The 25,163-nt window shown below is 52.3% G+C and overlaps 1 protein-coding gene and 1 long non-coding RNA gene across 2 annotated transcripts; both read right to left on the reverse strand.

The window, feature by feature from the left end:
• Positions 1 to 752: 752 nt before the first annotated feature.
• LOC136626411 (uncharacterized) lies at positions 753 to 3,676 on the reverse strand. Its single transcript, XR_010792653.1, has 2 exons — positions 3,550 to 3,676; positions 753 to 3,409 (listed from the first exon to the last, which is right to left on the reverse strand). It is a non-coding gene; the product is annotated as an uncharacterized lncRNA (long non-coding RNA).
• Positions 3,677 to 7,315: 3,639 nt separating this feature from the next.
• On the reverse strand, positions 7,316 to 21,998 carry ZDHHC6 (zinc finger DHHC-type palmitoyltransferase 6). The gene is made up of 11 exons (XM_066601423.1): positions 21,930 to 21,998; positions 18,510 to 18,869; positions 17,977 to 18,068; positions 17,727 to 17,886; positions 16,319 to 16,480; positions 12,024 to 12,077; positions 9,959 to 10,126; positions 8,861 to 8,902; positions 8,420 to 8,565; positions 8,289 to 8,335; positions 7,316 to 8,030 (listed from the first exon to the last, which is right to left on the reverse strand). Exons 2-11 carry the CDS (start codon positions 18,774 to 18,776, stop codon positions 7,930 to 7,932), a joined length of 1,239 nt encoding a protein of 412 aa, XP_066457520.1. The 5' UTR covers positions 18,777 to 18,869; positions 21,930 to 21,998; the 3' UTR covers positions 7,316 to 7,929.
• Between the last annotated feature and the right edge of the window lie 3,165 nt (positions 21,999 to 25,163).

The following is a 25,163-nucleotide window of genomic DNA, read 5'->3' on the forward strand; positions in this document are numbered from 1 at the left end:
TCCATGCGGAGACCTTCAGGATATGCATCTTATTGGCGGGGCTGAACACCGGCCAGCGTGCTCATGGCAAGGCGCTGGGTATTGTCCCAGAACGAGGCATGATAGCGGGTACCAGACAGATTCCATTTTTGAAGTGGTGTGGGCGTTTAACATGCCCTGATCTAGTGTCATGTGTGTACTGGGAATGGGTCCTAGAAACCATTAACCCCCCCTCACCTTAGGAGCCGCACCTGGGCTCCTAAGGTCATAACTGGACCCTACAGGACAGGCAACATGGGACATGGTCCGATGAGTCACCGTACCAATAGTTTGGGGCTGATGGTAGGGTTCCTGTGTGGTAGACTCCACAGACCCCCGCTGCCAACAAGGCAGTGTGTAGGATGGTGGTGGCTCCATACTGGTGTGTTCTTATGGCATGGGTCGGTTCATTGCCTGCTACATTTCACTTTGCAGCCCTTCTTGGACTATCCTCCTACAAATACCCCACAGCTGGGGGGGCTTATCCAGACTCCTCAACATCCCTCCAGACGTCTTCTGCCCACTTGTGAAATCGATGCCACGTCAAGTTGCTGCACTGCCCCGGGTTAGAGAGGGTCGTTGATGGCATTAAGCCCCATCCTATCACTTTTGGAGCGTCAGTGGATAAAGAAGGTCTTCATAAAATAAGGTGTATGTACAAGGAAATCCGCAAGATGCAGAAATCCCAGGGCTGGCGCTGCGGAGTGCGACTGGAAGAGAAATCACGACTCGGAGAGTTTTCTGTCTTTTATTACCAACCAACATACAGAACATTTGTAAAAAAATCACAGATCAGACGAGAAGAAAAAAGAAAAAGGGGGACGGAAGCGGTGGCACCCAATTCACAGCTGCTCCGCGCATGCTGAGAGTTGTAGTTCCTCACCAGCTGGAGAAGTAGAGGCTGAAGACTCCTCTTCTGGAAGAGAAAGACAAATAGGCGGAGTCCGATAGAACCAGGTGACACAAAGGAGCAGCAGGGGGCGGGCATTCTTAGCATGAAACAAGTGGCAGCACGGTCGCACCGCTGCACCATTATCGCACTGGGTAGGAGAATGGACGCTGCTCCTTTTACTGCTAGTCCATGACGAAACCACTCCAGTGCGGCGAGAACGAAGAGACCGCAACGAACAGTCAGTGAGCTTGGCATTTAGTTAACTCCGGAGTTGCCAGCCTGGGAGCGAAGAGCACTAATCCAAAACAAGGTGGATGAGCGGGGACCGCCGCAGCCTGCGCTCTCCACTCTTCCTAAAGGTGGGACGGAAGAAACAGGATCAATCTCCGAAGTCGGGGGCGAAGGATGCACCCGCATGTACTTTTAGGAGTTGTACTGAAATTTCAAGTTCCCCCTCTCCACAGAATATGGGACACCTTGCTGATAAGTGGGAGTCTCCTAGCTGAAATAGCTGCCGCTCTTGAGAACCGGGGTCTCGTGTTCCTCCTCACGGTGGGGGGGGGGTTACTACAGCAAGGGGTCGACTGAATGCATCCAGCGCTTCATTCACTTTCAATGGGACTGCGGAGATACCCAAGCAGCACCCCCTCGGGTATTTCCCTGAGCCCCACTGACGTGAATGTAGCGTTGGTGGTGCGTGTGTGGCCAGCGCTCTATTCACAGCGACATCGCTGGTGGGGAGAAGCAACCGCGGCAGCGACAGGATAGCAGAGCGTGGGGGGCCCATTTTCAAGATGGGTGGAGAGCTCACTGGTGAGACCCCAACGATCAGCACCTTATCCGTTATCCTGCGGAGAGGGGAGAACTTCTAACTCCAATCAGTGCAAACTTTCAAACTGGCAGCTAACAGGCACAGATGAAGCCGTGCGAACAATTAACCACTTAGTTGTTACCACGCGGTTTTTTCAACTCTGGGTTCATATGTTTCATCTATTTTGCACTTTTGTTTAGTAATGGGCCACCACTGTCAAAGCAAATGAAATGGCGATGAGGAACAGAGCAGCACGTCAATGTAGCAGAGCTGAGATTGTTACACAACATTACAATGATATAGACGGAAAGGCCCCTTTATCAGAGGCCCCGGCCCGCTCCCTATTGGCGCTTCCCTGTACGGTAATTCTCCCCGTGACCCCGGAGTGCGGCATAAAATCACGCTTTCCACGGATCAGTTTCAGTGTGAATCCACATTAGATGGAAAAAAAAACAGCAATCGGAGCGACTTCCAACGAGGCCGGTCATCGGTGCTAGACTAGCCAACTGCAGGCAGGTTTCCCATGTAATGGTGTAGAGAGTATACCAAGAATGGCGCGATCGAGGAAAACATCCAGCAAAAGGGGATCCTGCGGACGGAAACAACTCATCCCTGAAAGGGGTCGGAGGAGGATGTCAGGAATCGTTCTGACCAACAGGCTGCACAGTCAGCTGAATACAACGCTGGAGCTCCAACTAACGTGTCCGAACGCACAACTCGCCGTTCCTCCGCACGGATGGTATAACAGCAGGCGACCAGTTCCAGCGCCATTGTGTCTAAGAGAAACAGAAAGACTCCAGCGGGCAAAAGAGCGCAAAACTTGTATCACTGAGCAGCGGGAAAACATCTCCTGGTCAGATGGAGCCAGATTACTGCTGCTGATGGGAGGTCAGAATTTGGCGCAAGCAGCATGAATTGCTGACCCCTTCCTGTCAGCTGGTCAGAACATGTCAGCACCGCCATCTAATCTGCGGCAACTACAAGTATAGAATTTACACGAGGAATTGCTGCAGCTCTGAAGGCCAAAGGAGTCCAACGCGCTGCTCGATGGGGGTAATAAAGGGGCCACTCGCTATATCTGTATTACGCTACGGTAACACCATGAACATGAGAGTACAGATGCAGCAGGTTGTTTACCTGCAGTCCTATGTAACATCAGAGAAAACATGGGGCTGCAGTTACATATCCTGCATTTTCCGTCCTTCAGCTAGTTTAACACGGCCGAGCGAGATAGCAGTCCATAAAACTTGGCGCAGAAACACGCGATGTCCCCGCGGATGTGAGGCGTTTGTGTCCCTTTAGTACAGTAACAATCCTCCTGCGTGGCGTTGAGCCCCTCAGAGGATCGGCAAGTGTTTCCCCTGGTTTTCAATGGGACACATCGCATCGCACTCACGTGTACGGCGTATTTTCCGTTCCCACTGAAAACAATGGGCGAGGCGCTTTGAAGGAACACCCAAAAATAGGACAGGACGCTATTTGACGCCCATCGTGACGTCAGGAAAAAAAACTAAATCAATTCAAAATAACGGGGTACATAATGGTGACCCCGCAATGCAAAAAGCTCACACAATTTTTTCGGCCGTGCGAATGTGGCCTCAGGGAGCGAAAACAGCAAGTAACAAACTCAGCTCTGCGATCCGTGACACGACTGCACTGGGGATGGAGGGTCCCCGCAGCACCCCAACCTCTCGGGGATGGAGGGTCCCCGCAGCACCCCACCCTCTCGGGGATGGAGGGTCCCCGCAGCACCCCAACCTCTCGGGGATGGAGGGTCCCCGCAGCACCCCAACCTCTCGGGGATGGAGGGTCCCCGCAGCACCCCAACCTCTCGGGGATGGAGGGTCCCCGCAGCACCCCACCTCTGCCTGCAGTCACCAAGGCTCGGCTTATCCAATAGTATGCAGCACTATAACAACGGATTTCATGAGAAGCCCCTCCCCCTCCCCCACAGCTGCCCCCGTCATATTATATATATAAAAATAATGCACATCTGGAAACTGCCCCTCCGAATACTGGAAAGGCTCCAATGTGCCCCCTACTGCAGCAGACGCCAACGGCTCCAGTGCAGGGCAGATACTCCTCCCTAATACGAACACCCCCCCATAGATGAAGAGGAAAACTGACAAACATGAAGATGAGACACGAGATACAAGGAGGCCCCGGGCTGTAAGATGGTCACATGAACACTGATGAGATGCAGAACGGTGCAGAGACAGCACGCACCTCCTGCCGGCAGTCGTCGCACTCTGCTACATTGCTGGTTTCTGAAAAGGGAAATCTGCAACTTTCTAATGTACTATGTTAAGATCTCTGCTTGCTGTGGGTGAATGGAAACATTGATTGACGTTCAAAACCCAGCGTGACACTCCAACTCCCACCCCTGTTACAATATACCCATTTTAAACACATCCCTGTGGGAGTGGCTTGAAAGTTTGCTACATTGTATCAGCGAAGCCCGTACACACACTGTAACAATACAGACCAGCACCTGCAGACTTCTATGATGCCCAACGGCAGCACCACAGGAATCAGCAAAAGAGAGACCGTGCTCCATCGAAGGCTTCTAGGGGACGGAGACCCAGAAATCTGGCAGCGCACAGTGTGCCAGACGGCGGCATCTAAAGGGCCTATGGCTCCATCTATAGATTCCTGCAGGTGGTGCTGCCCAGGGAGCAAAGAGCCTGGAGGATCCCACAGAAAGCAACAGGGGGCAGTATTGGGCCCTATTCTTTTTGATCTGTTAGATCTCTAAACCCGCTACATATACAGGAGCGTCTGACCAGACTGTTAGGGGTTGTTGGGACCAGCGGATGTGTGAGGGCACACAAGGTGACCGGGCTCAGGGCGCCCCCTACAGACCACCAGTAGAGAGGAGCGTCTGACCAGACTGTTAGGGGTTGTTGGGACCAGCGGATGTGTGAGGGCACACAAGGTGACCGGGCTCAGGACGCCGCCTACAGACCACCAGTAGAGAGGAGCATGTGACCAGACTGTTAGGGGGTGTTGGGACCAGTGGATGGGGGGCACACAAGGTGACCGGGCTCAGGATGTCCGACAACCACATGCAGATCCAAACGTTTCATTGTCTGCCATCCAGAGACAAGGGGCGCCATCATTGCACCGTGTCTATCGGAACCATTTCCAGGCACTTGCTGCTAGGATATTTGGTCTCACGCCCCCATTACATATATGGCCTCTGACACCCAACTTCGCCTGTAACTGGACGCTGCGGAGGGGAAACGGGTTGTCTTCAGCGATGAATCCAGCTTTAGTTTGGGCACCAACGACAAACGTGTTTGTGTCTGGAGACCTCGGGGTGAGAGCGTCAATCCTGGCTTTGCTGTTGAGCAGCATACTGCCCCCTGCTGGTGTGATGGTCTGGGGGGCATCACATATGACAGTCGGTCCCCCCTAGTAGTGATACGAGGGACAATGACAGCTCAGCAATATGTTCAGGACATCCTGCAGCCACATGTGTTCCCCTCATGGCGGCTTCCAAGAGGGAGCGGGATAATGCTCGGCCGCACACACAAGGGGGTCACAGGAAGCCCCCACAACATTGTCACACCTCTGTGGCCGCCCAATCACCAATAGAACATGTATGGAACCATCTGGGGCACCAACTTCCACAGCCTACGAGTTTGCCCATATCACATGTTGCATCCAAGCTGGAGGAGGTACAACAGGGTACAACAGCCTCCCTATAAGGGGTCGGTTCTCCACACTAGATGATCCTTTTGCTCTGATATTGTAATCACTTATATCAGCGTTACAATCACACAGAAAGTTTCATCCATCCGACAACTTCTAGAGGGGGGGGGGGGGTGTTCCTTCTTTAGGAGGGATTGCTTTTTGCATGGAGGGCAGATCTGTATACGGTTGCAGAAGGATCTGGATAAGTTGGGAGCAGCAAGTGTCAGCTGAGGAGTAACACTGATACATGTGAGGTTCTGCAGACGGGCAGGAAATACATGTCACCATTACAGACTAATGGGAAACCACTGGGGACCCCGACATGGAGAAGGAATGGGGGCTTTATAACTGTAAGCCTAGCTGCAGTTACCAGTGTCAGGCAGCTGCTGCCAAGGCAAATAGGATCATGGGGGCATCAGAAGAGGTCTAGGGGCGCATGATGAGAAGATCGTTCTTCCTCTCCAGTCAGACCACACATGGAATATTGTGGACAGTTTTGGGCACCGGGATTAAAGAAGAACAGATCAGAGTTTGAGCGGGTACAAAGGGGGCAACTAAAGTAATAAATGGAATGGGGCGGACTACAATACCCAGAGAGGCAACCAACATTGGGGTTATTTAGTTTTAAAAAAAAAAAAAAGGCTCATGCATGACCTAATAATCATGTATAGATATATCAGGGATTAGTACAGAGATCTCTCCCATCATCTATTATACCCAGGACTGTAACAAGGGGGCGCTCTAATAACTATATCTAATATATCAGGGGTCAGTACAGAGATCTCTCCCATCATCTATTATACCCAGGACTGTAACAAGGGGGCGCTCTTAGCATCAAGAGGAAAAAAGGTTTCTACGCAACATAGATGGGGGGTTCTTTACTGTTAGAGCAGTGAGACTATGGAACTCTCTGCTAGAGCAAGTGGTAAACTCACTAGAAGAGTACAAGAGGGGCTTGGGGTATATTACATGTTATGTCACTGATTACTTCAAAGCAGGCAATCAGACTAATCCCCTTCTGAAGTGGAGTAGTCTCCCCACCCCCCAACCAGTAGAACTGGCTTTTACCTTCCACTGAATCACCATTGGTGGGGTAATAGGCTGAAATGGAGACACGGGGTCTTCTTTCTCAGCCGTACACACTCTATTAGATCTGCCCCAAAGTCCATTAGAAAGTTGCAGAACTCTTTGTTACACGGTGACTGACCAAGAGAAGCAACCAGCGCGTTCCGTCCTGCTGGTCTCTAGAGTGATGAGGATGAGGACACCCACATAGCCGAGTCTTGGGGAGCAACTCTGATGCTTAAGAGGAGCGACGATGACTGGTCATACTAGCCCCATACGGAACAAAGTTAGAACGGGTCATGGCCGTTGGGAAAACCCGCCCGGGAATATGAACCCCAAGATGATGCCATGTGGGTGTACTTATGGTGTGAAGACACAGTATGGCCGCGGAAGAGGTAGGTTACATTAATGAATGAGTCTATGACTGCAGCTAGTAATGTCTCCGTAGTTCCCCTTTAAAGGGTCTACCCAGGCTTTAAAATGGATAGCCTATTTTTAAAGGGGTTGTGCCAAGATGGAAAGCCATCCCCAGGATAGGGGATTACATTCAGATCAGTGAAGAGAATGACTTGGGATCCCAAGAATGGGGCTCTGGCGGCTCCTGAAGGGTGGGGAGTGTTGGTCGCCGAAAAAGTACCACCGTACCATTCATTTAAATGGGGCTGCCGGAGATAGATAAGCGCTTGAACGTATAGCTAGCGGTCAAACCTCCATTGATCTGAAGGGTATTCCCTATCCCTGCGAGTCAGGATGATCATGACAAGAATGTTCTTTTACTGATCGGGCTGTGCGAAGATGGCGCCGGTCACCCGACTAATGAGCAAACGCTGGTGTGGCGGGTGATCGTATCCTTTATGCAGTGCAAAAAAATTTTAAAAAATCATCGGCAGTGGTACATCTGGCCACGCTGCTCATAATGATGTCCTATGGGGACAAATGATTGGTCATCCCCTAACAGAGGCGGAGTGACTTATGCGAAGACCCAGTAGATGAGCGCTGAGCTCACTAATTGGCGTTCGTCATCACCAGCACACGGTAATGTAAAAGGAGCCACAGGGTAGGCCACCATTCATACAATGGTAGGATCTGGTGCCAGACACCCCTGCCGATCAGATGTTTGAAAGGGCCACGGCTCTCTTGTTTACATCGGTCGCTGGATCGGTTTGTACCGCGAACGCCATACGATTGTTTATAGTGGTGCCTTTCCAAGTGAGCATACCCAGCAGGCGCTACCAATAGTACAGCGTTCAGCGCTGCGAACCGATCCCTAGACCAGAGGCAGAGGCTCCGGCACTTGCCAAAGTGCTGCCATGGCGAGGGTGTCGGGAATCACACCGCCACCGCTCTAGTATTGATGGCCTACTGTCAGCATAACCCATCAATGGTAAAACCTGGATAACCCCTTTCAGATCTGAGATAACTAGTAGTAGCCAACGTCATCGTTATGCTATCTCGTCTTCTTCTCGTCATCTGATTGGTCGGAGCCACTGTCGGACACGTATTTCACCACACATCTTCTGGGGAACCAGCCCCGGACCCGGGTTCCATCTGGAGGGGAAAACGTATATATCAAGAACCCTAAACTGGCAACAAGACTGTAATTCAATAACATCGCCTCCAGTCACATCCAAAGCTGCGGCCTGCACTGGAATCCAGCAGCTTTGTGGGAGAAGGAAGTTTTAAAGTTTTCCTAGACTACCAGCGGGAACACTAAATCACCCTCATTACACTGAAAAATAATCCTCTGGTCCTGAAGTGGTTAATAACACTAGGACACCTAGCATCTTGTACGTGATGGCCACTTACCTGGAAGGTGATCGCCCTCAGTAATCTTGTCTCCGTACATCCAGTGCCTGCGGGACACAGAGCAGACGGTTACTGTAACCCCTCCCATCCAGCGAGCTGCGCACATTGTGGAGGGCGGAGGCGGTACTTACTTCAGGCCTCGGGTGGCCAACACCAGATCTCCTCTCGCCAGCTTCATCCGCGGCTCCTCGGTGCACGGTGTGGTGAAGAAGGTTCGGATGCCTTTGGTAAGTGGGCAGCAGGCACCACTGTAATGCTCTACCGCTCTGTACCGCACCTAGAGGGCGACAAGAGGAATTACACCCCAGGAAGCTCCCGTCACCCCTGAGCAGGTGCCAGGGTCCTCAGAGTGAAAGCCCAGCTGCAGCTTCTGACAACGATGTAAGACCACCCAAAGTGAGCAGCATCCATGAGTCCCCCTGGTGTCATGTGATCAACTCTGCATTGTTGCACACGACTGCAATCACAGTAACTGCACGTCCCAACATTTAGTGACCCCCCCCCCCCCCCGATCAGAGCGGACAGATCTGGACACCATCGCACGTAGAGCGGGATAGCAGAGCTGTACTCACACTGCGCACGCGCTTGTCTGCCTTCTGCTTCAGCTGCTCCACCTGAGGAAACAAGTAATCATAGTAAGTCAGAGAGCTGCCGGCTAACAGCGCCCCCGAGCTGCCGTACAGCACATGGCGCCTCCAGCAAATCATATTTATTCTCTGCTCATAGGTAATATTCTATATCTTTATTGGGTTGGACGGGTTCTCTGATGCCTCCCTTCATGTGCAGCCATACATCTACAGAATACAAGTCCTGCCTGTATGCAGCCACAAGGGGGAGCTCACTGCAGACAATTATTGTGTACAATGGTGGCTCAATATGTATTTGCATATAGCGAGCTCCCCCTAGAGGGGGAGGTGTGCGTGCGTGCGTACACACACACACACACACACGTACGTACACACACACACACACACACACACACACACACACACACACACACACACACACACACACACACACACACACACACACACACACACACACACACACACACACACACACACACACACACACACACACACACACACACACACACACACACACACACACACACACACACACACACACACACACACACACACACACACACACACACACACACGGAGCTCCCCCTAGTGGTGGCTGCATATACCTACGTACGGAGAGCACCCTCTACTAGTGGCTGAATATACCTGTGTGCAATGAGCCCCCTAGTGGGGACTTCAGAAAACTAGGCCTTTATCATATACCCCCTTATGGCTCTTTTACAAGGGCCAACAGTTGTTTAAATGACTGCAGGAGCGCGGACGTCCCCGCTAAGGTCATCGGCGCTCGTGCAGAGCATTTAGACTGAAATACGTCCCTGGCTTCTCGCTCAGCGCTTCCCCTTCTTCGTGAAGCGCTGAGCAGAGAGCGTTTATACGCAATGAGAAGTCCGCGATCCAGCGATACGTTTTTTCCTCGCTGACAGAGTCCGCTATAAGGATCAGAACGATCAGAGGGATTTTCTCACATTTACACGGAGCAATTATCGCTCAAAATTATTTAAACGCAATTTGAACTAATAGTTCCGTGTAAACGAGCCGCTCCGCTTCCCGCATGTTCAGTACTGCAGCCCCACTAGTTCTCACCGTCAGCGTGTACCGATGACAGCCTTCCCGAACATGCCACTGTATTCCATCCCCCTCGGGCGAAGCAGACCCGCTGAACACCTGCCGGAAGTTCCGCCACCGGCTGCCCAGGTCGTAGGGGAAGACGAACGTTTCACCAGTCTGGTAGTATTGAATTCGGTCTTTAGCCTGGAAGTAGATAGGGGGGGTTATTAGGAACAATCTGCCCCCCCCTCAGCCCTCCTGCAGGCGGGAAGGGGGAGGAAGGTTATACGGCACAATCTGCCCCTCGGCCCTCCTGCAGGGGGGGTGGGGGTTACTAGGCACAATCTGCCCCTCGGCCCTCCTGCAGGGGGGGTGGGGGTTACTAGGCACAATCTGCCCCTCGGCCCTCCTGCAGGGGGGGGGGGGGGGGGGGTTATTAGTTATTAGGCACAATCTGCCCCTCGGCCCTCCTGCGGGGGGGGGAGGGGGGGGGGGGTGTTGTTACTAGGCACAATCTGCACATACTTTATGAAGAGTGTCGCTAGTGGATTAGATGTTCTCTCGCCGTAGAGGAGAGCTGGAGCCGCGCAGGAATGGGTTTTGCAGTATTTTCCTCTGTGGTTGTCATTCGGCGCAGGTCGTCCTGCTACAATCGCCACTCTGCGCGGCCACATTACTTTAACCCCTTCAGGACCACAGGTTTCATTTATTATTGGTTTTTGTCCTCTTCTGTCTAGATCCATAACTCTTTAATTTTCCCACTACTATGGCTGAACGAGAGCGCATTTTGTGAGGAGACTTGTATTTTTCATGTACCGTATAATGTACAGAATAACGTAAAAACAAATTACGTAGTGAGAGAAAAAAAAAAAAAAAGGCCAATTGCACCATTTTTGGTGGCTTTAGTTTTCAGTGTTCAAAGTGCAGACGGCCCCATTGTCTATTTACGTCCTCAGGGATGTAATAACCTGCACCCCCTGAGCAGTAAAGCCCTGCCGGCTCTGGACGGGACCGCTCCGTGCTGTTGGTTACTGGAGGTAGCTGACAACCTGGAGCTGTCATGGGGGGGGGGGGGGGGGCGCTCCAGTGAAAAAAACCCATCCAGTGATCGCATCCATGAGAGGGCTGAAACTACTCACCCCCGTCCTCTGCAAAGTCCTGCGACGATCTGATCCGGAAAGGAGCTTTGGGCAGTCTTCTGCGCATGTGCATCAAAGGAAAACTGGCGACACATGCGCAGAAGACTGGATCGTCACGGGACGTTGGTAGTCGCTCCGATCGCTGGATTCCTCCATCTATTGTGGATTCACACTGAAACTGATCCGCGGAAAACTTGTCACGTGATTTTATGCTCCGCGGTCATGGGGGGGGGATTACCACACAGGGCAGTACCAATCATGTGAGGGCCGGGGCTCTGATAATGGGCAATTCATTGTATATACGGACGCAGCTTACTACCACTACAACTTGCAATGGGGACCGGCGAACTCCTCTTATGATCGGCTTCTCAGAGGACGCAGTGTTCCCTTATCACATAGCGCTCCGTCCGAGGCTGCCACTCAACTATGATTACATGACTCCATCATCTACTGGTGTCGGACATCCCCTCTGCGTCTTTTTAGATGCTTTGGTTGCTATGTCTCTCCGCCATGCTTTACACTGCAGCTCCCTTTCCTCAGATAGGCTGTTATGTAGAACTACGAGCTCAGAAGGAAGTCTGCGTGTGGAGAGCAGATTGTAATCTGCAAGTAACTAAAAGACGACTGACAACTGCTGCACATAAAGGGGGTCATTCACTGCATTACTGCATACACCTGTGCGGTCAACTGGTTTCTGAGGAAGCGGAGGGCGTCTTATAAGACAGAGCCAGATCAGAAGAAGAGGTTGAGGCATCCTGTCGCTTTAAGATCACATTAACCCTTTCCTCCCCATACACAACAGACAGGCAGAAGAGGATGCACTACACTGAGGGCGCCGCCGCGGCCGCCATTACTTTGGTTTGGCCATTGTACTCTGTGCCTGGGTACCTGCAGCCCGTGCCAACGCCCCGATGTGAGGCTATTGTTGAGGAGTGGGCAGCGTGTTTGTGCGATGGACGTACCTTCTCTTCGATCCACGATTCAATGGAGGTTTTATTCCTCAGGATGACTTTCATCTGGAAATACACAAGAAATGACGGATGAGAATGGCGCGGCGAGCGGCAGCAGCGTTTCATTTTTATTTTTCTTATGTGATGGTATAATAAGTGTTTTGATCGGGCGTCAGTCGTCAGCCTTTGCACAATGCGCCCCCTGGGCGGGCGCCGTGCCGCCGGTGTGCGCGGGGAGGGCTTTGCGAGGGACGTGCGTGATCTTCCCAGCGGGCGCTCCGCTCCTTTGTATATCATTTAACTGTCTGAGTGAAATCAATTACTGTATAATAAAAGCATCAATGGCCGACTGAACAACAGCGTCCGCGTCTAATAGGGCTGGCGGCGGCCGGCTCGCTGTAACGAGATCTGATGCCACGGCGCTTTGTTCCACTATTGTGCGGACGGTTTAATCAACAGACAAGGAGAGAAGAAAAGAGGCGCATTTACGGTACGCAGCGAATACGGGGAGGGCAAGGCGCAACAAACTAGGAGGAATGACAAGAACTTAAAGGGCCAGAGCTTTGTGAGAAGAAGAAGTGGTCTGCAACTTTCTAATACACTGTTCTAGTTCAAACACCTCCAAGATCTCTGCTTGCAGTCAGTGAACGAGGACATTCTTGAGGTGAAAAACTTACAGACCCAACACAGATCACAGCTGAGGGTTTGTCAACCCCTTAGTGATGCGGTCTATTGATCCTAAGGATGTGACAATTTTGGGAGGGGGGGGGGGGGGTGATCTCCACTTTTTAAAAGCCATAACTTTATTTTTCCGCCGACATGCCTGTATGAGGGCTGTTTTTTGCACAGAGCGCTGTAGCACCATTTTTTGGGTACATATAGTGTATTGTAAAACTTTTTGGAGGGCAGGGAGATGAAACAAAAAGATAAATAAATTGGTAGAACTGATGTATTTTTTTTAAAGACAGCGCCAACCCCTTAAGGACGCACCCCTTTTTCTCTCCTCCTCCCCAATTTCGTCCCACCCTCCCCCACACCCGAACCTCCCCTTTATGCCTCCACGCGGCTGTGCGAGGGCTCAGTTGTGCGACAAGGAGAATTCAAAAAATAAAAATTATAAATAGTTTAATTAAATATTAGAAAAATAAAAATAGTACAAGTTTAAAAAACCTCCCTCTTCCCAGTTGTCTAAAAAAATATCAGTCGGCGAAAATCCAGATGATAAATCACAAAAACATTTATAATCTCTACACAGTCAAAAACAATCCGCCCCCAGAAGAGGTGGTCGTTCTGCTGCAGACCCCGTCCTGCGGCTCCATCTCAGGCAGATCTGTAAATGATGGGAGTTGTAGTGATTAGATGGACGGTCACTGGAGACCCTAAAAGTGGTTCCCCCCTTGGCCTATAAAACCAGGTAGCCTTCAGCGGCAAATCCCAGTATAGGCAATCGCTGTGATCGTGTCTGGAGACCTTGGGGTGAGAGTCACAATCCCACCTTTGCCATGGAGTTTGTATCCAAGCTAGAGGCGGTACAACAGGGTACTAGAGCCTTCAAACATGTCCGTATCACATCTTGTATCCAAGCTAGAGGCAGTACAACAGGGTACTAGAGCCTCCATGTCCACCCGTATCACATCTTGTATCCAAGCCAGAGGCGGTACAACAGGGTACTAGAGCCTCCATGTCCACCTGTATCACATCTTGTATCCAAGCTAGAGGCGATACAACAGGGTACTAGAGCCTCCATGTCCACCCGTATCACATCTTGTATCCAAGCTAGAGGTGGTACAACAGGGTACTAGAGCCGTCATGCCCCCCGTATCAGATCTTGTATCTAAGCTAGAGGCAGTACAACAGGGTACTAGAGCCGTCATGCCCCCCGTATCACATCTTGTACCGCCTCTAGCTTGGATACAGCAGGGTACTAGAGCCTCCCTATGAGGGGTCAGGTCTTTACAATAAGTTGCTCTGATACTGTAATCGCTTACATGAACGTTTCGCTCACACAGGGCACGCAACCCATTGGGCAAAACTGAAATCAGCCCTTCTGTAATGGTTCTAACACAGAATAAAGACGTCATTCTATGTGCATCATGGAGGTTATAAAAGCTGGAGGTCACCAAATATTGCAGCGTTGGGCTTTTCCTTTTCTCCCTACGTGGAAAATTTTTACACGTTTTCTGGTACGCTGCCTGTCCACGGCGGCGACAGAATATCGCTGGCGAAGGGGGAGCACCAATAGGCTCACTGTGGAGAATCGCGGCATGCTGCAATTTTAATCATGCGAGTGGAAAAAAAACGCTATAAAAGCGCTATGATTTTCTGAAAGTGAGGGGAAAAAAAAGAAAACGAAGAAGAGCTGCAGTGAAGGGGTTAAAGGAAGACTGTGAGAACTAAATATTAGCGGTCTGCAGTATAGGGACCATCACAGCAACCAACCCCTTCAGGAGTTCACTGCTAGCTGGAAGTTTTCAGGGAGGAGTCGCCCCATGGTGCTCATTAATATTCACATATTCACTGTTAACTCCGCCCCCTGCCGCTGACTGACAGGGCTCTCCTTATGTACAGTAGCACTGAGAGCCCGGCCAATTAGCAGAGTGGGGTGGGTGGAGCGAGCAGGGAATATATGAATATTAATGAGCACCATGCGACTCCTCTCCGCTGCCAGCTACAAACTGAGGTGTGGGGCTCATTCACACGCGGAATACGGAGCGAGGGGAACCCATTGGGTTTGTTCACAAATGAGTATTTCTCACACTGTTTCTGGCAGCACATAAAAAACAAAAACCACCAAGTGTCGGATTACGGATCCAAATAATCTACAAAAGGGAGTGTGCACATATTCGTGAAGCGTGCGGAGTCCACGCCTGTTAGCGCATAAGACAAGAGTTCTTTCTTGTGGATTTTGTTTTGCATGTATAAATATGCAGAGAAAGAGAAAAGCGAGAGCCGCCAAAATACGTGCAGAATAGTGGAGCGCCGCTCTGTACCAGCTGCATGGTCACGGACCAAAACCCGCGTATGTGAATGAGCCCCGAGTCTTCATGACAGACCGCTGAAATCAGCGCGACTGCCACTACACTCTGCTACCACTAGGGACCCGACTACCTTCACGTTACAAACATCGCCATGACTGCTGAAGGCGACATCCAAGCAGCAATATAGGAGGCGACAGACAGCGGGTGAATGGAGGAGAGCGGGAGAGTCAGCGACAACGTGTTTCAGCGCCTTCATCGAGTACTGCATAAAACAAGGACCTTTAAGAAGAGTGCCGGCGCCACGTGGGCGACACCATGTGACTAAAGGCCTATTTATACGGGACGAACTGCGGGGCACACCATGCCCAATGGCGCGTCCCAGTGATGCGTTCTCCTGGGCTGATACACAGGAGCGGGTATTGCTGGCAACGCTCACAGTGCGGCCCGCATGGAGGAGAGTTCTCTCCCCGCCCGCCGCCATTCACTTTAAGCAGGCAGTAGTTCAGATGTGACCGACTGCGGTTTATATGGAAGGGATAGTCGTTCAGTCTCTGCATGCATTTACACAGGACGACTATTGGTCAAAACCGGCGGGAGCGCGGGTATATGAGCAATAATCATCCAATGGAAAAGGGCCTTAAGTCATATGATCGGCCCGAGGCTTTTAAATGGTCACATGACAAAAATACCATTTAAGAGCTTTTGGCCAATCATGTGGCTTGTTCCCGTGACCACACCCACTCTCCGCCCACACTCTTTAAAAGGTTCTTATTGTATGTAGTACTCACATGCCAGATGAAGGCGCTGTCACGGAGCTGAATCGCATTGCCGCTGACTCCCGTCTCCTACTTCTGTCCAAGCGCACCATCGACCCGCGATCTTTCCTGTCCTTCACTGCCTTTACCGAAGGTTTGCCCGGTCATCGGGGAGGTTGCTGCCTAAAGCCCTCCACTACGCTGCCATTTATGGTCCCAAGCATCGACCTTCCATCTCATTACCCTACTGCACCCCTGCGGTATTACACTACGGGCCTTTTTGCTTGTTTCTTCACCAATGAAGCTGCCTGTACGCCTTTAATAGCGGAGCGTGCATGTGCCCTCATTGGGGGATACGCCGCTCCCTCGTCCCTCTGTCCCCCTCTACTGGCTGCTTATCTCCCCTAGAAACAAGGGGTTGGGCATGCCAATCCTAAAACATGGCTTTCTTCTTCCCGCCCCACAGATAGAACATAGCTGTCTGGTCCTGCCAAGACCAGCGGCTTCATTCCCTTTTGTGTGAACCTCCGAGTGTTAAAGCCTATACAGAAGGCCGCCACGACCCACAACGCACCTGGATACAGAAGAGCATCCCCACTGCGATGGTCGTACCGAGCGCCAAGCCTAAGGCAAACAGTGTGACGGCGAAGGCTGAAATACCAAAAGGGATGATGGGAGCCGGCTCCCGCCGCGGCACGCTCATGTCGATCTTTACCGAATTCCAACCGAAGGAGATCTGAAGGGAAAAGGAGATGAAAAGGTTAAACATCTGGCCATATATGCATCAAATGTTCCCATAAGAGGCTTTACATTTACGGCAGGTAGATGGCGCCATCCACAGCGGGAGGCGGCTGTGACATACAACCGAGGCCCCACTGCAACTGCAGGGATTGAACATCGATCCCCGCCGTTAATCCCTCACATGCAATGTGGACTGGGCAAGTCATTGACCCTCCATCATAATGTATAAGGGGTGACCCTCGAGCGCCTCTGTGCCTGACGGTCTTCAGAGCGGTCATCGATCCTGTGCTTTCACACACTGCAGAAGGAGCTGGCCGGAGATTGCTTCACCCACCTGCCTGCATTCATAGTTAACGGGCCATTGATCATAGATAAACGACTACCCGTTCAATTCTTATGCCTGCAGAAACCGAATGAAGAATGATTGTTCGGTCCCTGCGGGCAATTACATTATGACTATTGTTCAGTGTAAGACGGCCCTCAGGGTCTGTAAAGGCTAATGTAAATCAACATTTATAATACACTGCAGTAAAAAAGTAATGCAGTGTATTATATGAGTGATCAGAAGATTGCAGGTTCAAATCCCCTACAGGGTGACAAAAAAAAAAACCCCAAAAAACTACATCTGGTATCGCTGTGTCTGTTACGGCGCATATAAATAATCTAAAACTCTTATATATTTTAAAAAGTTGTATGTACCCCAAAATGGTACCAACAAAAACGAGGCCTCATACAGTCCAAGGAAAAATGCAAAAATTCTGGGACTTTAAATGCAGCGATGCCAAACTAATTTGTTAAAAAAAACCTAAAAATGTATCTATAGATGTTGTTACCTGTTTCTGCAGGCTGGTGCAATAACGACGATATCACGCCATTTATACCACAGACTGAGTGCAATTAGAGAACCACAACAAGAACTTTTTGTGCGTCTTCTCACCCCCCCCCCCCCCCCGCCCCCTCAAAATTGAATTGATTACATAGTCAATATGTTATATATACCCTGCAACGACCGCGCCCTGAAACAGCCACGTCGACAGAAAAATAGGTCATGGCTTTTAAAAAAAGCGGAGACGCAAATGGCCAAATATTGTGGCCTCCTTAAGGGTTAATGAGCGAACTAATTAAAAGGGCCGCAAACTGCAAAATATCTGCAAGGGGGGAAAGAATCTTGGCGTATCATCGGGCAGAAACAGAAGCAGTCGGGTAGTGCTTGGAGAAGAGGACCAGTAGAGGACGCTCACCCTGTTGCACAGCTGGGTGTAGATGGTCATGATGAAGATATAGGAGGCGTGGATGCAGCCGAGGGGCGCCAGCAGCAGGAACAGCGTGAAGGAGGCGTGGTTGCGGTGTCCGCAGCAGTTGTTGATCCACGGGCAGTGGTGGTCCATCTTCATCACACACCTGAGACACAAGGAGGCGGTTACTTGTACCGTGCAGCGCACGCCGGCGATTACTTGTACCGCCCACCGGCCACCCGCTTTGGCCTCTTACCTGTTGCACTTGCGGCAGTGGTGGGAGCGCGGCGCCTTGTACCCCTCGCACACCTTGCAGTACTGGAGAAACCTGCAGTCCTGAGCATTCTCCTGCAGACGCAGCAAACAACAGGTTAAACTCTTCAACAGGTAGGTGGCATGAAACAAAGTATCACATATTAACCCCCCGACGACCGGGATGTTGCCACGACTTCCTATTCAGGTTACATAGTCCTGCCCTGCGAGGCGCACAGACACGGACCCCATTCTTTGTGTGGGGTGGTATATATGGGCGAGGTTTGCCCGCATGGCGAGGCGACAGGAAGCACAATTGTAGTTTTTTTAAAGGGTAGTTAAAAAAATGTTTTATAAGTTGTACCACATAAATAGAGCCAATAAAGAGTTAGTGACTTAGTGGCGCCGTGGCGGGCGCAGCCCCGCAGTATAGGGCACATTGCCGTACATTTAGGACTGTCTCACAGGAAGGTATTGTAACGGCGCACTCCGCCAGGGAGGAAGCGGTACTACAAGACACCCACAAGCAATCCTTACCGGTTTCCATCCCGGAGGGACAAACCCGGGGCCGACGAACATCGCGTTGAAGTAATTGTACAGAATCATAACAGTCCAGTTAATAAGGGTGAGGAAATTGAGACTGGCCCCCGGGGAATCCAGGGGCCAATACCAGAGAACGGAGTCCAGGACCGCTACAATGGAGCATATGATAATGACCCCCAGGGCGATGAGCGGCCCCCAGTGACACAGTCTCCTCAGATCCCGCAGGTTCTCAAAGCTGATGAACCAGTCCAGTTTAGCCATGGCTTCCTGAGGTAGACGCCCAATCCCAAAGTCACCGCTCCCGTCCCGCCGTCCTCAGATCATCACAGCGCACCGCCATATTTACAGGGGCACCTGAAGAAGAAGAAAAGACTCCGTGACTCCAGAGTGCAGCTCTGGGGTATAATACAGCATAAGGAATGTATGTACACAGTGACTCCACCAGCAGAATAGTGAGTGCAGCTCTGGGGTATAATACAGGATGTAACTCAGGAGCAGTACAGGATAAGGAATGCATTACACAGTGCCTCCACCAGCAGAATAGTGAGTGCAGCTCTGGAGTATAATACAGGATGTAACTGAGAGTCAGTACAGGATAAGTAATGTATGTACACAGTGACTCCACCAGCAGAATAGTGAGTGCAGCTCTGGGGTATAATACAGGATGTAACTCAGGATCAGTACAGGATAAGTAATGTATGTACACAGTGACTCCACCAGCAGAATAGTGAGTGCAGCTCTGGAGTATAATACATGATGTAACTCAGGATCAGTACAGGATAAGTAATGTATGTACACAGTGACTCCACCAGCAGAATAGTGAGTGCAGCTCTGGAATATAATACATGATGTAACTCAGGAGCAGTACAGGATAAGTAATGTATGTACACAGTGACTCCACCAGCAGAATAGTGAGTGCAGCTCTGGAGTATAATACAGGATGTAACTCAGGGTCAGTACAGGATAAGTAATGTATGTACACAGTGACTCCACCAGCAGAATAGTGAGTGCAGCTCTGGGGTATAATACAGGATGTAACTCAGGAGCAGTACAGGATAAGTAATGTATGTATACAGTGACTCCACCAGCAGAATAGTGAGTACAGCTCTGGAGTATAATACAGGATGTAACTCAGGGTCAGTACAGGATAAGTAATGTATGTACACAGTGACTCCACCAGCAGAATAGTGAGTGCAGCTCTGGAGGATAATACAGGATAAGTAATGTATGTACACAGTGGCTTGAAGAAAAAGTGTCCCACAATGCAGAATAACCCGTTCCGCTGACCCTCTCTCTCCTCCCTCGCTTTTTGCAACTGTTGTTCTGGTTTCCTGAAGTCAGCCAAGTTAAGTGGAAACTAATTGCAGCAGAATATAAACCATCGCGGGCAGTTCTGGCGCCTGCAGATACATCACTGCGATCTGACTCGCAGCCACGGTATCACTAATACGATGATGTCACAGCGCCCCAATGTCTCGCCCCGCAGGTTTTTATGGCGACGGCAGCGATCCGCCTTTTTCTGTCTTTTGCAGAATTCACCGACAAAGGTCGTCGCTCCGGTTTTCCTCGCAGTAAACTAAAGCCAGGAGCGGTCTGCGCCGGCAGTCACCGATAATTACACAGGAGCAGAGGCGCGGCCGCGGAAATAATTACACCCCAGCTTCTAGATCATCAGAAGCAACAGGCACAGATACACGCAAGGAGCGCCTGCAGGCGGCCGCCATCACTGACCACCCCAGGAATGCCTGTCCGACTCCACAACATAAGGCTCCTGTCCACGGGCGGGTTTGCATTGCGTTCCCCGCGGCGATAATCCGGCCGAGTGGAACGCAATGAACGCTTTCCATAGCGTTGCAATGGAGAGCGCAGCCCCCTGTCCACGAGCGGAGAACCATTGCGATTCTCTGCGGTCAGCCTGTCAGATTAGGCTGACAGCAGAGATCCGTCTGCGGCTCCTGCTCAGGGCGGCAGCTCCCGCAGCAGAGATCCACTGCAGAATACCGCAACGCCCGTGGACAGGGGGCCTTAGGCTCCGCTCACATCCGCGCTGGCAGTTCACCGTGGAGCCGCTGGCGCAGCGCTCTCAACCAAACGCCAATGAATCTGCACGATTTTGTCCGGGAGAATGCCAATGGGCACGACGGAAGCCGGACCGACCTCATCATCACCCACCATTCATGTCAGTCAAAAGCCTGAGGAAGGGGGCGGAGCCCTGCCGGCGCTCGCGGCGATGTACGAACGCATTCCTTCATATATCTGAGCTCTTAGATGTTCCTTCCGTGCAGACGGCCGATAACTGCAACGTGTCGGAACGGGGACTCAAGAACAGACCAACAGTGGCTCTGCGGCTCCAATACGCTGGAGTCCGGGCCGCTGCGCCGATTACTGCAGGAAGCAGACGGCTCTATTCCAGCTGCAGTGGCCAGGCTCAGTATTACATTCCCATTGAAGCCAATCAGCATAATACCAAGTGTGGCTACTGCCGAGGTGACGGAGCGCCCCCGGCCCGCCAACTGTGGATCAGCAGGGATCCTGGACTACATGCTGCCCCTCACCCCCAGGGCGCTGTCACCAACCTCTGACATACCCCCTGTAGCCCCCGGCCCCAGAGACCACGGAGCGCCCCCGGCCCCCCAACTGCAGATCAGCAGGGATCCTGGACTACATGCTGCCCCTCACCCCCGATGCGCAGCCACCAACCTCCGGCATGCCCCCTCTAGCCCCCGGCCTGCCAACTGCAGATCAGCAGGGATCCTGAGCCGCACGCTGCCCCTAGCCCCCGATGCGCAGCCACCAACCTCCGGCATGCCCCCTCTAGCCCCCGGCCTGCCAACTGCAGATCAGCAGGGATCCTGGGCTGCACGCTGCCCCTAGCCCCCGATGCGCAGCCACCAACCTCCGGCATGCCCTCTCTAGTCACCAGCGCCGCCTCTAACCTACAACTGGGAAAACACTGTAAGATCTCTGCTTGCTGCCAGTGAACTGTAACAAACCCTCAGCGGCAAGAAGTATTAACGGGATTGTTCCAAGATGAACCTTTATGCCGCATCCACAGGACGACCGCCGGACCCTCTGGTGACTGAGGGGGGTCCTAGGGGAACAACATGGCGGTCTGGCATGCACGTTACGGCTCCTGGAGAGATCCGGGCACCACAGCACGCTGGACGGCTCCACTAGTCACACGGGGGGCCGGGACCCCCAAACACACTGGGGACACCAGCAGGAAACCTCCTCGGCGACGGACAGCGCCCCCTGCAGGACCTTTCGGGGGAGAGAAGTCCTACGGCTACTATTACTATTAAAGCTTCCGCACGGGGGTCTTGCAGGGAGGACAGCCCGGAGATCTGCGGCCGCTGAGGGGGAGCAGCTGAGTGTCACGTGGTCGGAGCCCCCACAATACAGGAGCCCCCATACCTCATCCTCCGCGCCGCCGCCGCTCCTCACCACCAGCACGCTTCCGGGTTGTGTCTCCTCTAATATCACCCGCCGGGAATAGAGCACCAGCAACTTTTGCCCTGCAGTGATTGGTTCCGCCTCGCCCCCACCCCCTGTACCAGTGCGCCCCAGCGGACGCCCCCAGTCAGTGACAGCCGCAGACCCCATAATGATGGGCAGAGGGATCCCTAATGGTAGAGCTCTCCCCCACAGCAGTTGGAGCGCCCCCATAGCAGCAGCGACAGCCGCAGACCCCATAATGACCAGCGTGCCCCCATAACAGCAGCGACAGCCGCAGACCCCATAATGACCAGCGTGCCCCCATAACAGCAGCGACAGCCGCAGACCCCATAATGACCAGCGTGCCCCCATAACGGCAGCAACAGCCGCAGACCCCATAATGACCAGCGTGCCCCCATAACAGCAGCGACAGCCGCAGACCCCATAATGACCAGCGTGCCCCCATAACGGCAGCAACAGCCGCAGACCCCATAATGACCAGCGTGCCCCCATAACAGCAGCGACAGCCGCAGACCCTATAATGACCAGCGTGCCCCCATAACAGCAGCGACAGCCGCAGACCCCATAATGATAGGCAGAGGGACCCCTAATGGTAGAGCTCTCCCCCACAGCAGTTGGAGCGCCCCCATAACAGCAGCGACAGCCGCAGACCCCATAATGACCAGCGTGCCCCCATAAGCAGACGTCTCCATGGCCGCCTTTACACAGGATGGATGAGCTGCGGACATTCTGCTACGGTTCTGCGGACGGACAGAATTAACGAACTTTGCGTAATTTTCAGCGTTTTTTGTTGTAGACTTTACGTACGGCGTTCTTATGGCAGATCCGCTGCTGCGACCGCGCCGGTTCTGCGATCCGATGGTTTTCAAACATCAACAAACAGATTTCCAAGCAGAATCCGTTCGTTCCTCCAACAGAAACACTTCAACGTCTGCGAAAAAGCACATTTTTATGTTCTCCGTCAATTGCCAGGGCGAAAATCCACTGCATTTCTGCAACATAATTATCATAGAATCCTAGACTTGTAGAGTTGGAAGGGACCTCCGAGGCAATTGGGACCTCCAGAGTCATCGGGTCCTCCAGGGTCATCAGGACCTCCGGGTCATCGGGTCCTCCAAGGTCATCAGGAACTCCGGGGGTCATTGGGTCCTCCAGAGTCATCGGATCCAACCCCCTGCTCAGTGCAGGATTCACTAAATCATCCCAGACAGATGTCTGTCCAGCCTTTGTTTGAACACTTCCATTGAAGGAGAACTCCCCACCTCCTGTGGCAACCTGTTCCACTCATTGATCCCCCTCACTGTCTAATATCTAATCTATGTCTCCTCCCTTTCAGTTTCATCCCATTGCTTCTAGTCTTTCCTTGGACGCGCTGCGAATCCAGCGTTTCTGCAGTAGAAAAGATCGATGATGAATGAAGAATTGTGGAATCCACAAACACCGCGCCGGCGGGGGGTGACAGGGCAGGGGGGACTTCACATTGGGGTCTCCACTCAGCGAGGGATCGTCACATCTGGGTCTCCACTCAGCAAGGGGGACTTCACATCTGGGTCTCCACTCAGCAAGGGGGACTTCACATCTGGGTCTCCACTCAGCAAGGGGGACTTCACATCTGGGTCTCCACTCAGCAAGGGGGACTTCACATTGGGGTCTCTACTCAGCGAGGGGGACCTCACATCAGGGTCTCCACTCAGCGACGGGTCTTCACATCAGGGTCTCCACTCAGCGAGGGGTCTTCACATCGGGGTCTCCACTAAGCAAGGGGTCTTCACATCGGGGTCTTTATGTTGGGATCCCCACTCAGCGATGGGGTCTTCACATCAGGGTCTCAACTCAGTGAGGGGGTCTTCATGCAAGGATTTTCACTGATCTCCCGTGTCCCCTCTGCCCTCCCTGTAGGGGTCTCCTCTCTCCCTGCAGTGGCATCAGCACTCCATTCATTTCAATGGGGCTCAGATATAGCTGAGTGGGCGCCGCTTGGGGGTCTCTGCAGCCCCATTGAAATGAATGGAGTGTTAGTGCGCTTCTGCAACCAGTGCTGCATTCAGTCTCCTCCGCATTGTGGGGGACACGGGACCCCTGTTCTTGAGATCGGCGGGGGGCTCGGCAGTGAGCCCAGTCACCCTGGCTGTCTGCTATTACTGTATTGTGGCTCGCCGTCAGTCATGCGCACTACACTGTTTTTTATTGCGTGTATTTCCTGCGCCGCCGCTGGGCGATCACGCGGGTGCCCGCAGCCAATCTGCAGTGTTACTTGCGTCTGGGCTGTCGGTTGGATGACTTCATTGACTTCAAGAAAGGCCGTCTGCAGCAACATAGAGCATTCTGCCATCTGTCTTCGCTCACGGAATATGAATCCGTATCCGTAAGTGTGAAGGAAAAATCGAAACTCCATGCCTTTCAGCGTCTGCGTTTTGCCACGGATCCTCTGTGCGGACAGCAATCGCTGATTCCACAATTAGGATCAGTCCGTGTGAGACCCCCGAAACGGGGTTGTGCCAGAATAGCTAGTTTTCCCCTCTGCAGAATATCCACAGGGGAGAAATGAAGCTGCTGATCGGTGGGGGTCTCACTGCTGGCACCACCGCCAATCCCAAGAACAGGGGTCCTGTGGAGTTCATGCACCCCCTGCAGTGAAGAGAGCGCTGACCGCGTGAGCCTACTAGGCTCCATTCACTTCCAGTAGGTCTGCTGGGTGGCGCCCCCTGGGGTATTTTCATCACTCCTATTGAAATGAATGGAGCGCAGACTGTGCATGCTAAGGCGGTGACCCCCATAGTGGTCCCGTTCTCCAGATCAGCGCAGAGGTCCCACCGATCAGCAAGTTATCCCTGATCCTAATATTCTGGTACAAAGCCTTTGTAGTTGGACACGTCTTCCTTATCCCTTAAGACGGCTTCAGACGTGGCGTCCGACTTGTGGAGTTTCGCTTCCGGAATCCGCACTGGGTCGGTGTTACTGGATCGGGTCTTCCGGCTCACCGCGGCGGGTCGTCAGGTTGGGATCTTCCGGCTCACCGCGGCGGGTCGTCAGGTTGGGATCTTCCGGCTCACCGCGGCGGGTCGTCAGGTTGGGATCTTCCGCTCTCCGGATACTTTCACACGCAGCATAAATCTAACCTTGTGATTCGCACTAAATCTCCGCATCCGCGACGACAGAAGCAGCCGCAGATCTCACTCCTTGCTGAGGTGG

Source organism: Eleutherodactylus coqui, chromosome 4, assembly GCF_035609145.1.
Source record: "Eleutherodactylus coqui strain aEleCoq1 chromosome 4, aEleCoq1.hap1, whole genome shotgun sequence".
Classification (NCBI taxonomy): Eukaryota; Metazoa; Chordata; class Amphibia; order Anura; family Eleutherodactylidae; genus Eleutherodactylus; species Eleutherodactylus coqui.

What these genes read in the sequence shown, in the direction of transcription:
- ZDHHC6 (XM_066601423.1), bottom strand. Translation starts at nt 18,776, where the DNA reads ATGGCTAAACTGGACTGGTTCATCAGCTTTGAGAACCTGCGGGATCTG. An exon ending in TCCCTCCGGGATGGAAACCG is followed by an intron (nt 18,069 to 18,509) that starts GTAAGGATTGCT and finishes CTGCGTCTGCAG; the next exon opens with GAGAATGCTCAGGACTGCAG. An exon ending in CACTGCCGCAAGTGCAACAG is followed by an intron (nt 17,887 to 17,976) that starts GTAAGAGGCCAA and finishes CTTGTGTCTCAG; the next exon opens with GTGTGTGATGAAGATGGACC.